Below are 14,307 nucleotides of genomic sequence, written 5' to 3'. Positions count from 1 at the left end.
GGCTAGGAGTGAAAGAAGAATTAAATAAAATCAGGAATGGAGCTACAGACTGAGAAAAACACAGTCCCTACCTAACCCAGAGTAAAGTTTTAAGGTTTTCTTTATCTTGGCGTTATAACACTGTGATCTGAAAATAACTGAAATAAATAGGAAGTTTTATCAGCTTCTAATGAGGAACATTTGTTGATATTATGGATTATCCAACTAAAATATACGATTAAATAGCTGCTAATGTTATTATTTTTTTTTTGCATTCATTGCTATGCCTGAGGGCAAATGTTTGAAGAAGAATTGTACTTAATGGGATTTTTATGTTGGTTTAAAATAATAATGAAATAAAGGCGAGAGGTAAGACTTGATATAAATGGATACAAGGTATAATGCAGAATCTTACAGGCCTGTTCGCTGCACTTACTCATACCCAGGAGGGTATGTTCAAATAAAATTTTTAGGAGTTTTTCAGTTAATAAAAGATTTAGAAAATGTTTTACAGCAGTTCTGCTTTAAATAACTCTAGCCACAGTGTGTATTCACCAATATGATGGTGAATTGCAGCACAGCAAGCAAGGTATTTCAGAAAAGTATTGTGGAGAGTACACGTTACTAAATATTTCAGTAGCATCTTTTATTTCCTGAGTCATAAATTGCACCCTCTATGTGGAAACAAGTAGCCCATTTTAAGTCACAGCAAACCAAAAATCTAGAGATGTTCTCTACTAATTGTATGATAGTAAGATTGCTTCTTGATTTGAGGAGTTGTCATTCTTAGTTACATGTTGAGTAACAATTTCTGTCTAAATTGTCCCTTTCCGTATGCAGGTTTACTTTGATTATATGCGAAGCTGGATCCAAATGCTACAGCAGTTACCTCAAGCGTCTCATAGTTTAAAAAATCTCCTAGAGGAAGAATGGAATTTCACCAAAGAAATAACTCCTTATATAAGAGGAGGAGAAGCTCAAGCTGGAAAACTATTCTGGTAGGTTTTAATTACTCTGCTTATGATGCTGATTTATACCAGATATTTATTGAAGTCAGTAATTGTTCAGGGTTCCCAGACTGGGCTTCTTGAGGCCCTAGTGAGCAGTTGATAGTCTTTCTGTGAACTATTGGAATATTACAATGACTGTAACTGTAGGATCCAATACGTGCAGATTGCTCTTACTCTGTCTATGACCGGAATGACTACTTCTGTGGAAAGTGCCTGTTCCTGCTAGCCCTGTGCACATAGATTAACTGAGGGGCCCCCAAGATGCTGCTTGTTTCTGCAGGCGGACTTGGCAACATGGTTCTCTTGCCTTGGACAGAGTAGGAAGAAATTTAAGGTGCTGTGCTACCTGAATAAGACTGAAGTTCCACCATTTCTGTTGCTACAGTGATATTGCAGGAATGCTGCTGAAATCTACAGGAATATTTTTAGATTCTGGACTACAAGACAGTTGTGATGAATTTTGGGCCAGTGCCGATGACAGTACTGCATCAGATGAAATAAGGTATTAAGCCCTTTGGCTTAATAATAATAAGCACACTTACTCGTGTTTCTTTACCCCTGACAGGTACTTACTGCATTTTAATTCTTAGAATGAAAATTTAGTAAACGCAAGACTCCGTGGACTTTTTTGCTGATATTTCTGTATGTAGTAATAACGAATCATTATTTTGTGCACTTGAAACCTAATAACCTTCTTTTAATTCAGGGTATCAGAAATTGTTTATCTAATGTCCTTTAAATTCTATGTTTATATCCATATCAAAAATGTGCCTGCAAAAGCTCAATTGATTTCAGCCAGCTGCTTATTTTTCCTATGCTCTTTCTATTGATATATGTATAAAAACTTCTTATCTTCTAATAGTTATGTAAATGTAACATGAATTATTAATGCATCGTCACATCGTTTCTATCAATATTGCAGGAGGTCTGTTATAGAGACCAGCCGAGCACTCAAAGAACTGTTTCATGAGGCTAGAGAGAGGGCCTCCAAAGCTCTTGGATTTGCTAAAATGCTGAGGAAGGTACGTAAATGTCAGGGTTTCATGTACCTTGCTGATATTCACTTTTATTTATATGCTTAAAATAAATGCAGTTTAAAGGATATTCTTTTGTTTTGTTGTTGCTTTTAGGACCTTGAAATAGCAGCAGAGTTTGCATTGTCAGCCCCTGTCCGAGATCTACTCAACGCTCTGAAAACAAAAGAGTATGTGAAGGTAAATTCAGTTGAGAGCCATGAAATTCGAGTGGGGATGCTAAGCAAAAATCAAAGGATATTTATATACATACTTTCAACTTTTTCATGTGGCATCTATGTCTCAACATTTTGAATGTCATGCATTTAGTACTGAATCGTGTCAGTAGAATTACTTTCTTTGCATGTGATCGTGTGTGTAAGAATGTTAGTCTGTAGTTTTTATAAAGCAACAGTATTATAATGGAGCTCTGCTCTAGCTAGCTTGCACGAGAGTGCTAAGAATGTGAGAAATGCAGGGTCTGTGCTGTGTCCCAGATGAACGGAGTAGAATAGTTCAGTTGGAAGGGACCTTCAAAGATTGTTGAGTCCAACTGCCTATCCACTTCAGGGCTAACCAGAAACTAAAGCACATTATTGAAGGTATTATCCAAATGCCTCCGAATGCAAGTAACTGTTGCTAGAAAACTGTTGCATAGCAAAGTTAAGTTAAATCTGTTGTGCATTGCTGCCTGATATTTACAGCACCATAAATTCATACACATACAGTTTCACGCTTTATTGAAACTGGTCTATACTATAATAAAGACTGATCTAAACAATAATAAAGACAGGTCAACTGGTCCTTATAGTTTGAATTTAAATAAATCAACTGCTTCAATGGGTTAAATTTATTTGGATCTGTTGCACTTTTATGTTCTTACATACATTTAAAATACGTAATTCTCAACTGGGTAATGATCTACTAACTTTTGCACAGTAAAATTTCTGTTGGATAAGCGACAGCTAAAAGTGGATATTGCTTTGATGGAAGATAGACAAGCTCATGGGAGAGACGCACATCAAGGGCAGTTAAATACATGGATAAAAGTGTTTTGGACCAGGTGACCTCCAGAGGTCCCTTCCAACATAAATTTTTTTTTTTAAAAAAGTCTGGCTTAGCAGGACCCTAGTCTGTAAATTAAGAGGGGGAGAATAGTCAGGGAAATTTCCAGTTTATGTTTACTTTTAAAAAATACTTTTTCCTAGCACTCTTGTCTGCTTTAATAAATGATAATGGATTTTGTTAAAGGCAGTATCATACTTCATCTGTACATTTTTGCAGAAAAAGTTGAATCTTGAGTTTGAAAAAACTGTGTGAGTAAATAGGTTAAATAATCTCTTGTAAGGTTGATCTGTTTTTATGTATTACCTCTCCCCTTTTTTTCATGTCTCGAAAAGAATTTTTGAGATCATCACTTTGATGATCAGCATTTCATATATTGGCCCTCTAACATGTATGGAGTTGAATTTTTTAACAAGCTTTTCAATCAAATGCTTGTTAGTTTTGGGAAACGATTTTAGATTTTATTAACGACTTTACAGTTTTTATTTTGACCTATGGATAATACTGGTCTTAATTATTAAATATGTCTCCTTATTCGTAGAAATGTTGACGCATTGTTCTGTTTTAACTTGATGGCATCCAACTCTGAAAAGAGGGAAATAAACTTCACTCTAAGTCAGTTACCTAATGACAGATCACAGGGTCAGAGATCACAGATCAACTGTTTTGCTGTTTTCACAGTCCAATTCTGATTCCTGACTTGGTTAAAAATGTTGTTTAAATATGTATATGGTACAGCTACTTAAGATGAAAACTCTTTCTGTTGTTTAACTGAGATAACACATAGATATTTTATGCATCTCAGGAGAAAGTGAAATGAGCTCTCAGTATCATTTTATTTTCTTCTACAGGTACAAATCCCTGGACTTGAGAATTTACAAGTATTCATCCCAAACAATATTGCAGGGGAAAAATCTGTGATTTTGCAGCTCCTAAATGCAGCTGCTGGAAAGGATTGCTCAAAGGATTCTGATGAGGTTGCATATGAGGCCTATTTACTAATGACCAAGCACAGTGACAAAGACCATGAGTTAGATGACAGCTGGAGTGCATGGGAGGGCCAGCCAGTCAAAGTAGTGCCACAAGTGGAAACTGTTGATACACTGCGAAGCATACAGGTGGTTTTTCTCTCTCTCTTTTTTTTTTTTTTTTTTTTTTCCCTGCTTATGTGATTTTTCCACACTGTGAATGCTTCTCCTTTCAGATTACCACAGTAATTTAAGTGAGGCATGTTTCCCTTTGTAGGTAATAAATTAAATTAAAGCATAGGAATGATTCTTAGCTGTGTTAGTCCAAGTAGTAAATTCATTGGATTTTAACATTTCTTCACAGGGTTAATCTCTGCAATGTTTCAGGGGTGGATTTTTATAATAAAGAACTATTTAATATATGTAGTTCAGTATCACAAAGATGGGTTAGACTTAATCACTTCATTTTTTATTAAGAACTCACCAATCTTCAACAGTGTATGGCTGTTGTGTGCCTTCCACACAGTGAGGCATGAAATAGATTACTTTCAATCTTGGATAAATAGTGGCATTTAAAGTAAAGTTTCTGTGGTGCTTCTGGATGTTCAGCAGTTCTTCAGGAAGGAATATTTCAGTCATACTTTCCTTCATCGCAAGCCAACAGGAGTTCCTGCCAGTAGTTCTGCTGTGCTCAAGTATCTGAGCCAGCTGCAACTCCCTGCCCATCCTGTTCTCATGCCCTTATGTTAAGCCAAGTGAATTTTCCTTTTGGTATGTCATGCAGTTCCTTAGATCCCTACCATAAATGGGCTCTACTGTCCACCAACAGAGTGACTTTCCATATCACTGTGCCTGGCCTCTGATGTTCTGAGGGCTCCTACAACTATAGGCAGTTGAAAAAATCACTCCTGTATATACATACACCACTGATTGTTACATGCAAACATGTTGTTTCTTGTTTATCTGTTGTCCAGACTGAACAAGTTAAAAAACAAAGAAACAAAACAACAAAAAAAAACAATCACAACAATACTCACCACCACAAAAAAGCTTTTGATTAAGTTTTAGAATTTCATTGGACTTCTAATAAAGTTAGCATTTCATGCAGAAAACAAAACCAGCAAAAGATGGAATGTGGTTTGCAAATGGTATCCCATCTGATACATATAAATGCAGATAATATATTGTGGATGTGTTATGTGTGTGTATATATAACATTGATTATTATTATTTTTTTTAAATTCTATACTGCAAAGTCAGGAGGTAAAAATTTCTTCACAAAGGTTATGTTCGGTATTTTAAATAGCATGCTCTGATTGCAAACTAGAGAAAATGCAATTTGTTATTTAAAAAACATGAATAAAATAGAAGTATCCCATCAACATTTAATAAATTTTGAGTATGAAAATACTGTTTGGTGGGGAGACACTAAAAATCAGGATGAAATGGGCCTTATTTTGTGAGTAACATGTTTCAGCTGCCTTTTCTGTAATTTGAAATTGTCAGCGTAGGGTACAAACCATACTGCCACAGCAAAAGAAGCACCATCTGTTATTCTGGATACTTTTACAAACTTCTGCAATATCACAGCTCTGGTTTTCAAAACATGCTCTTACATTTACATTTTAATAATTTTCAACATTTTAGCAAAGACCATGTGGTAAATCTATGGTTTTCAGTTTTCCATAATAGCTTTTTGTTCTGAAAACAAAACCTTAGTTGGGTAAACCCTCTTTATTTATGATGATTATTACCTCCACCTGCTTGGAGAAAGTGTAATTATTTTTCTTAGATACTGGCTGTGCATAACTATTTTGAAGATAATTTATAATACGGTGTTTCCAAAATTTCAAAAATGTAATCACCTTTCCAGAAATCAATAGTAGTATATCCCCCTTGAAAACTTGCTGTGGCATTTGCCTTTATGGATCTCACTGCTTAGTAAGATGAGTATTTATCAAGTTCTGTTGCCAGCATCAAGCTTTTCTGTGTGAATTGAGGTTTACATGAATGGCAAAGAGAGAGGCCATTGATACATTAGAATTACCAAAATAACAAATTGGAATTTGCCAATACGGGACACGTTTTTATGGAGAAAGTTGTGTATGTAAGAACTAGTGGTATCTTGTATTACTAGGTTGACAACCTCCTCCTCGTAGTCATTCAGTCTGCCCACCTTGTGAGTCAGCGAAAAGCTTTCCAGCAGTCTATTGAAGGGCTCGTATCACTGCACCAGGAACAGACATCCAGCCAACCAGTCATTGCCAAAGCTCTGCAACAGCTAAAGGTAAGCAGTTTTCCAGATTTTCTCAGTAAAAATTGATTTTATTTCAGTCACTGATGAATAGAAACGTACAGAGACTAGATTGCAATGCAGATAACATTCTGCAACTGTAATTTCTGCAACCTCATTGGAATTTATTATCAGTACAATTTTCATTGTTATTGGAAAGGATTTAGGATTGTATTTTTGAGGAATGTTGGTATAATAATTTTTGTGCTATTTAAGTGGGAAACAAGTCTGTAATGTGATAGAAATGTTAATAGCAACAGAATAAATACATCTTCATATGGTAGGATTATTGAATTGAAAGAAAGTGATTGGTGGGGTAAGAAATAAATTCAAAATATGTGATCTGTAAGGAATAACTTTTTTCCGTATTTGGAGAGGATGACTGCATGTGATGTGCAAGTGAACAGGTCTCTGTCTGTCTTTTTTTATTAGATTGATTGTTTGTTTGTTTGTTTGAAGGATCCAGAAAAGAAAAAAGTTAATCTGTCGAAGTTAGGGCCTTACGTTTTCTCCTAAGTTCGATAGAGGCTCTGCCCACGTAGCAGGGTGAAAATGCTGCCAAAGGCTCGGTCATGTTGCAGATAGAAAAACACATTTTCTCATTTCTTTCTTCTTCTTTTTTTTTTTTTTCATTTGCTTTCTTTGTTTTTAAAATTCATCTCACACAAACAAACTGAATTGCAGTGCTTCCATTAATGATAGGACTTCCTTAGTGCAAGTGCTGGAAAGTATTTGTTTTTTCTGGGACTGAAGGAATTGTGATGACATTAAAATGTGTTTACATTTAATACAATGTAATTATCAGATTAATGTTTGCCTCAATCCTATTCAGATATAGAATATAAATAATAAATTGATGTCCCCCCATCCCTTTTTGTTGTTCAGAATGATGCATTGCAGCTATGCAATAAGATAAGCAGTGCCATTGACAGAGTTGATCATATGTTCACATCTGAGTTCGATGCCGAAGTTGATGAATCTGAATCTGCCACTTTGCAGCAGTACTACCGGGAAGCCATGATTCAGGGTTATAATTTTGGATTTGAGGTAAGGAAACAAAAAGTTAATTATTTGTTTTGTGGATTTGTAAAGGAACCAGTTGAAGTTTCTGTCTTTGCAGTGGTGCAAATAAGGTGGAAATAGGAAGAATTCTAGCAGAACGTTTTAAAAATACGAGTTGTGAGAGAAATGTTGTGGGAAAAAGATTGTAAAGGAAGAGATCTATTATGTTCAGACTCCAATTAGCAGTCTGAAACTGTAAAAAAAGCTTTAATAACTTGCTAAATTCAAGTGTAGTCTTGCAGGCTCTGCTACCTGTCTCCATTTTAGATGAAATTAGGTATATAATTAGGTATTGAATGTCACTGTGTAACTCATCTTCTTGCTGTTTTTCAATCTAGAGAAGTATAAAACTTTAATTAGAGCCTTTCTTTCAAAGTTTATGGTGGTTCTTTGGTGCAGTGAATATAGGTTTTGAGTGTCTTCCCTACAGTGCTGATGAGAAAATGTCATATTCAGCTGCATTTAGTATGTTTCATTATTTGACTCCTGTGACCTTTGTAAGGTTTTGTTTGTTTGTGGTATAGTACACTAACATACTAATAGAGATAGTCTTCTTAAAAACAGCTGTTTTTTTAATGAACACATACAAATCCCTTTTCCCCTAGCTTACTTGAAATATAATGAAAAATAAACACTACTATGAGTTCAATCTCTGACTATGGAACAAAATATTCATGTGGGATGTTTCTTAAATGCTGTGTAACCTGTTTTACATAAGCATATGCCCATATGCGCACAACAATTACAATATGGCTCAAGTGCTACTTCTCACTATAACACATTTTGTGTCATATACTTTTGCATTTCTTTCTATACATATGCTACTGTTTGCATAAAATTACTTTGTTTAAGAAGAGGATGTGATTGTTATCATACTGCAGTTTTGTTAGCCTGAAAATATTCCAGTGGGTATAGTGATACTTTTAATCTTGCCATTATTATGTGAAAAGTAATCTTTAATTTCATACAGTACCATAAAGAAGTTGTTCGTCTAATGTCTGGAGAATTCAGGCAGAAAATTGGAGACAAGTACATCAGCTTTGCCAGAAAATGGATGAATTATGTGCTAACAAAATGTGAGAGCGGCCGAGGCACTCGACCCAGGTAACAGCAAACTTGATAATGCCATAGTTGTTTGTGTTACTTCTAAATGCTGTACAGGACTTCTCCTGCTGTGAACAGTGCTTATTTGTTTAGAAGTAGTTCTTAGGAACTATTGCTGCTTCTGTCTCTTGAGTTTTGAAAGTGATTTGAACTGTAAATTCATAAAGCCAAATGAACCCCGCAGCTGCTTTGCAGTTTTCTGCTGAACATCTTGCCTCATGTTAGCTGACAAAAGATGGGAAGAAAAAGTGGAGGTCATTGGACTCAAACAATTCAGAGACTAGATAAGGGTCATTAGCTCAGGACAAAAGTAGTATGTGACCAGGAGTCAATAAAAATTGATGAATATGCAACAGTCATTCTCTGAGTATTGCAGAGAGAAAGAAGTGTTGTGCTGGTTGCAGAAATTATGTCCATATAGAAACCTTAGCCTCCTGTACGCGTCCTTTCTGTTAGTCTCTTCTGAAAGTATGGCACACAGATGAGGAAGAAGTTTCCACTCTGGTGAAAATTCTCCGGATTTATGATTGTGTGTAAATAATAGAATTCAGCTCTTGTATTTATGGATGGTTATTGTTGCAGTCTGAAGTACTCACGCTTGCAAATAACTCCTTTTCCCGGGTTTATTTCAAAGCCTCTTTTTTAATTTATATGTAACCTCACTTCAGGAAATGAAGCAGTTGAAAAGCAGTATTTTCTGCTTTGAATGGTATGAAACTGTAGTTAGTTTTGTAACTAAAACTACATTATAAATATCAGAACGTGTGTTTCCTCAGTCTGTTGAGACAGTTGTTGGAACCAGTGGTCTCTCAAATTGTGCTTACAGTCAGTGCTAGGATACTAATGGGAAACTATTGCTGGACGCTAATGGGGAGGGAAAAAAAAGAGAGTTTACATTATTTTGAGGATGGAAACAGAGAGACTGGGACAATTGCCGAAGAAAAATGGTACCATAGCTTGATTTATTTTGGTGGTTTTGCAGTATTTTGCAGCTGGTATGTCAGAACTTTTATAGAATTCCATTGTATTATAAAATAGACGCCTTATATTGACCTGTGTTAGCAGATCACAACACGACATTGATGTGTTTTTTTTTTCCCCTTAAAGAGTAGGGCTGATCAATCTTTCTTGGAGGTTATTTGTTTTGCTTGCGGAAAGAAGAGGAGGAAAGAGTGGGTAGTCTGAAGCATGTGTGGCTAGACTAGTTAGCCTGGTGTGATGATTTACTTGCATTTTGTAGGTTGCAGCTGCTAATTTTAGTAGGTCTAAAAGGAAACAGTATTGGCGGATAAGGGGAGGTGGCTAAAGACACATCTCATTCTAGCCAAGTTACTGATTTGTTCTGTTTTACCAGTCTAGGCTCTGAAAACACAGATGCCCAGTTCTTGCTGATCAGATGCTTATGAAATCATCAGTACTCTTTTCATCTTGTTTCACAAATGAGAATTTAGGCAGGGAACATTGTGGTTTGGCTTTTTACTCTAAACTTATTATGAGTGAATTGATGATACTGTTCCTGAAGATAGTACATACATCAATATTTAGGGTCTGAGATATAAAGCATGGTCTACTTGCTTTATTTGACAGTGTCCTTGCTAAAATCTTGTTTTATCTGCATATAACTCTGCAAGTTAAATACATTACCTTTTATATATTAATCCATTTTCTTACAAAGATTTTTTTTCACACTTGCAAAAGGAAAATAAGTAACTGTCATTCAATATTCTTTGATGTTGAAATTCTTACTGTGGCTTTAGTCAAAGAGTACCTAATTTTCTTTCTTTTTCTTTTCTTTTCCTTTTTTTTTCTTTTTTTTTTTTTCCTTTCTTTGAGATAGGTGGGCAACTCAAGGTTTTGATTTTCTTCAAGCCATTGAACCGGCATTTATTTCAGCTCTTCCAGAAGATGACTTCTTGGTATGGAATAACTTATTCTCGTTGTTTATTCCTAAATATATGTGAAGCTATCAATATCTGTTGTCAGGGTTGTCTTTTATAAAGTGGTGTCTGACTACAGATGGTGTTCTGAACCAATTGCTGTTGCATACAGCTGATGATGAGATTTATTCAATTTATAAAAAATATGAATAGAGTATGCTTATGACCACTAATGCTAGTGTTTGCAAATTGCTGACAGTTTGCTTGTACTGTCTTGGGAGGTAATTCCAAATTTCTTATGGGAAACTTGCTAGCAGCATTACTGCATAGTTAAAATCTGCTGTTGTCATAATAAATTTCTGAATATGAGCTCCTGAGTCTGTAAGTATCCAAAGTTCACTTGTAGTATGAATCTAAAAAAAAACATAAATACAAAAAGCATATTTTCAAATTGTACCAACATGAAACAGACTTTAAAGCATCTCTCTCTCTTTTTTTTTTTTTTTTACTATAAAAAAGTAGTAGAATACAGCTGTCTTTCTCTGTGCTCTGCCTTACCCTTTTTCCTGTGGAAATAAAATCCTGAGAATTTATTTCTCTGATCTTGATAGAGAGATCAGATCTTGTACTACAGCGAAGTGAGAATACATTTGCCACAAATAGCAGAATACATGTGCCAGTGCCTCTAATTTTTATTAATTTCAAGACATGTTACAAAATATCTATCACATTAGTCTTGGTTAATACAGAAACTCAATAGTTTTGTTTCTTTCTACATATAGTTTTGTCAAAAACTGTCAAGTAAGTTACATTTTTGTTCTGCGTTTAAGTTGCTGTGACAGGGTCGTCTTCTTAAATGACAGGGTTAAGCTTGTGTTTTTAAGACACTAACATTGTAGTTTCAGGAAGTAGCCCCATAGCTTTACTTATCTGATTTGACAGCTTCTAAAATACCTGGTATTTTGAAGAGTGGTATGTGTAAATTTTAGTGATGCTGTCTTGCTAGATGTCTCTTCAGTATTTATGGTGAAGCTTCAGAGGAGGACAGAAGCTCAAAAAATTTGATGTGGCATTTGACATTAACTGTTAATTTTGTCCATAAATGGAATTGATCCTTTCTTGTGACCATGAAGGAGTGTTAACAGTCAATCACATGAGTTAGTTTGTTGACTGATAACTATCTAAAATATCTTAACGCTTCCTCAAATAGTATGTTTTTATGACAGAATTTTCACATGCACAAAGAAGACAATTCAGAGCTGCCATTACCTGAGATAGATTAAAGTTAGACTTTGAACAAGTGAGAGAGAAAAGGAGGAAATACTGCGTTTCTGAACTTTTGCTTTCTTAAAGAGGATTTCAGTTTTGGAGAGCATCACTTAAAGCTCCTCTGGTAATATAATCTGACTCCAGTATAACACCAAGCCACAGCATTTCACCTAGAAATGCCTATGTCAGTCCTAATCTCTTTTTTAAATGACATTAGGTATTATTTAAATAAATGACAGTCTGTATTTAAAGCTCTACATTCAAAGCTGAGATTGATTTGAGCTCAGTCTAGGTTGATAAGATATGTCAATCACAGTTTAAACACCTTTTTTGTTTTGTTTTTCCCAATTTAATCATTGTTTTTCAGTTGGTCTAGCTTCTAGTTCTATGTCTTCATTAAGTTTTTGATTTTTTTTTCTGGCAGAAATTTTGACTAGTCTGAATGACTGGTATATATAAGTGGTTTTCATAGCAGCCGTACATAACAACATAATTGTATTTCATTGTTGTGAAGACATATTTTATCCCCGGTGTGCTGACAACTAAATTGAACCAGAACAAGATTTAATAACTTCTCTGAGATTACAAGCACAGTAGATAGTACACCTCATAATTAATCCCAGATTGCCTGAGCCTAAGTTCAGTGATCTATTAAGCATCTTTTCCTGAAAGTTTTACTATGCAGTGCTTCATATTATGCTTACAGATTTTCATCCTGTGGTTCAGGCTGTCATACTCTCACCCATGTTTTTGGTCTGTTTCTTCTTGGGAAGCGCAATTAGGAAAAGGAGGGAGGAGGGCAGCAGAGGTTGTTGCAACTTTTTTTTTTTTCCCAGCAAGTTAGATTTTTAATTTTATTAACAATGGATAATTTTAAATTCCACTGGCTTTATATTATGATTTTCTTTAATGACATGTCATTGTTCACTTCTCATGGTTACTTAATTTTTACAAGGTCAACAGGCATGGCAAAAATAAGACTTTCTAGCTTAAAAAAAAAAAAGTCGTCAAAACCCTAGCATGGATTAAAAAACTTAAATTGGTAGATTGGGAGACACGGTGTGCATTTTTTGCAATATTACATATTTAACCAGTGTTATTTTATTTCTGTGAGCTTCACCATATAATTATGAACTCTCTTGTAATGTAAAATATCACAACCTTTTCTGTTTGTCTTTTCTAGAGCTTGCAAGCTCTGATGAATGAGTGCATTGGGCATGTTATTGGAAAACCTCACAGTCCAGTTACAGGTTTGTACCTTGGTAAGGCAGTAGTTACTGGCATTGGCTCTGAAGTTTTGCTGCTATTTTTGTATAATTTGGATTGTAAGTTCATTTTAAAAAGCATAACAAATATTTTTAAGGTTTTCATGATTGTTAATGGGAAACCATGATTGCCTGAGTAAAGTTTAAATAGATGTTAGTTTTACTAAAGAAATTGAAAAGCTTTACAGATGCTCTTGGGGCATTTTGTTCTTGAATCCCTTTTTTACCACTTCATTGCATACTGTCATGGGTGGGACATTAGTATGGGTACAACTGTCATATGTGTTTTTTACCCAAATCGTTTTGATCTCTATTGCTGTCTGAGAAACCTAACTGATGCAAAAGGAACATAATACTGCTGTTTGCTTGTTAATATTTATTTTGCAATAAGATAATAAATCATCCTTAAGCTGTGAAGTTGTAATAACAAAGATGTAGTTTTAGCGAAGTAAGTATACATCTTCTAATTGCTGTTTTTTTATTTTCTTTAGAATCTTAACTACTTTATAGTTGAGAGTTACATGATACAATAGAATGATTAATATAATAGCTTTATTTAATATTTAAATAATTAGAGGTATTTCTTAAAGGATAATAAAATTTGTTCAGGTTTACACTTAATTGGGTGAAATAGCAGTTTGTTTTAATTTTGCGTCTTGAAATGCCCTTAGCTGAGTTTTTTCTGACATCTGAGTAAAAGTTTTGCCTTTTTTTTTAATGCTTGTAGCTATTCATCGAAACAGCCCACGTCCTGTAAAAGTACCTCGATGCCATAGTGATCCACCAAACCCTCATCTTATCATCCCCACTCCTGAAGGCTTCAGGTATTAGTCCAGATTTTTAAACTATTTCCTGGGTATGCTCACTCTTAGTGAGTGGAACACCTTTTTTTTTTTTTTTTTCCTCTTGACAGCAAAAAAGCTAGAAAAAAAGAACATCTGAATTTTATAAATGTGCTTTTAAAGACAATACTTCTCTCCCTCACCCTCTTCTCTCTTCTCCTTTATTTTACAGTTTTATTGGTGCATAATTCCCAGCTTTTAAGTCACTTGTATGCCCTTTGTCTTTAGTGAAAACTATGCTAAAGTGTAACAAGTTTTAATTTAGTGAAAACTGCTCATTAGCAAGACTTATTTTTTCCTTCTTCGCTTTGAATCTTTGTGCACATGGCTGGGACAGTGGTTTCTGAAGTCTAGGTTTAGGTAAGATTTAAAAATAACAGCATTCCAGAATATGGTGGCATTTCTGCATCACTAACAATATGCTGTGATGAAATTAAAAGGCAAGGGATGTTTTTGTTTCCCTTTGGATGAGTTGACACAGTAATTAATGCAAATAATTAAAAATAGTTATAAAATTTCAAAACATACCTTGCCGTACATCTTTTTACACAGAGGGTTTT

General features: G+C 34.8%; 1 protein-coding gene across 8 annotated transcripts in view; it reads left to right on the top strand.

Annotated features, from left to right (window-relative positions):
* Positions 1-14,307, top strand: part of MAP3K4 (mitogen-activated protein kinase kinase kinase 4) — a 79,272-nt gene that overhangs the window by 44,550 nt on the left and 20,415 nt on the right. For 5 of the 8 annotated variants that reach the window (XR_003496390.3, XR_003496389.3, XM_072035884.1 and 2 more), the window contains exons 6-16: positions 820-977; positions 1,375-1,491; positions 1,912-2,011; positions 2,120-2,203; positions 3,919-4,185; positions 6,173-6,322; positions 7,214-7,375; positions 8,361-8,494; positions 10,332-10,410; positions 12,824-12,902; positions 13,633-13,729. Coding sequence is in view for 6 of the 8 variants with exons in the window: in XM_072035884.1 (XP_071891985.1) it covers positions 820-977; positions 1,375-1,491; positions 1,912-2,011; positions 2,120-2,203; positions 3,919-4,185; positions 6,173-6,322; positions 7,214-7,375; positions 8,361-8,494; positions 10,332-10,410; positions 12,824-12,902; positions 13,633-13,729 (1,427 nt within the window). In the remaining 2 variants the exon portion in view is untranslated. The remainder of the gene's footprint in view (positions 1-819; positions 978-1,374; positions 1,492-1,911; positions 2,012-2,119; positions 2,204-3,918; positions 4,186-6,172; positions 6,323-7,213; positions 7,376-8,360; positions 8,495-10,331; positions 10,411-12,823; positions 12,903-13,632; positions 13,730-14,307) is intronic. The other 3 variants (XM_027454271.3, XM_027454274.3, XM_027454273.3) reach the window with 2 other exon arrangements.

The sequence above is a fragment of the Anas platyrhynchos genome, chromosome 3, assembly GCF_047663525.1.
Source record: "Anas platyrhynchos isolate ZD024472 breed Pekin duck chromosome 3, IASCAAS_PekinDuck_T2T, whole genome shotgun sequence".
In the NCBI taxonomy this organism is placed as follows: domain Eukaryota; kingdom Metazoa; phylum Chordata; class Aves; order Anseriformes; family Anatidae; genus Anas; species Anas platyrhynchos.
Note: the sequence above shows the minus strand (reverse complement) of the source record. Positions and strands in the feature narration are given on the sequence as shown.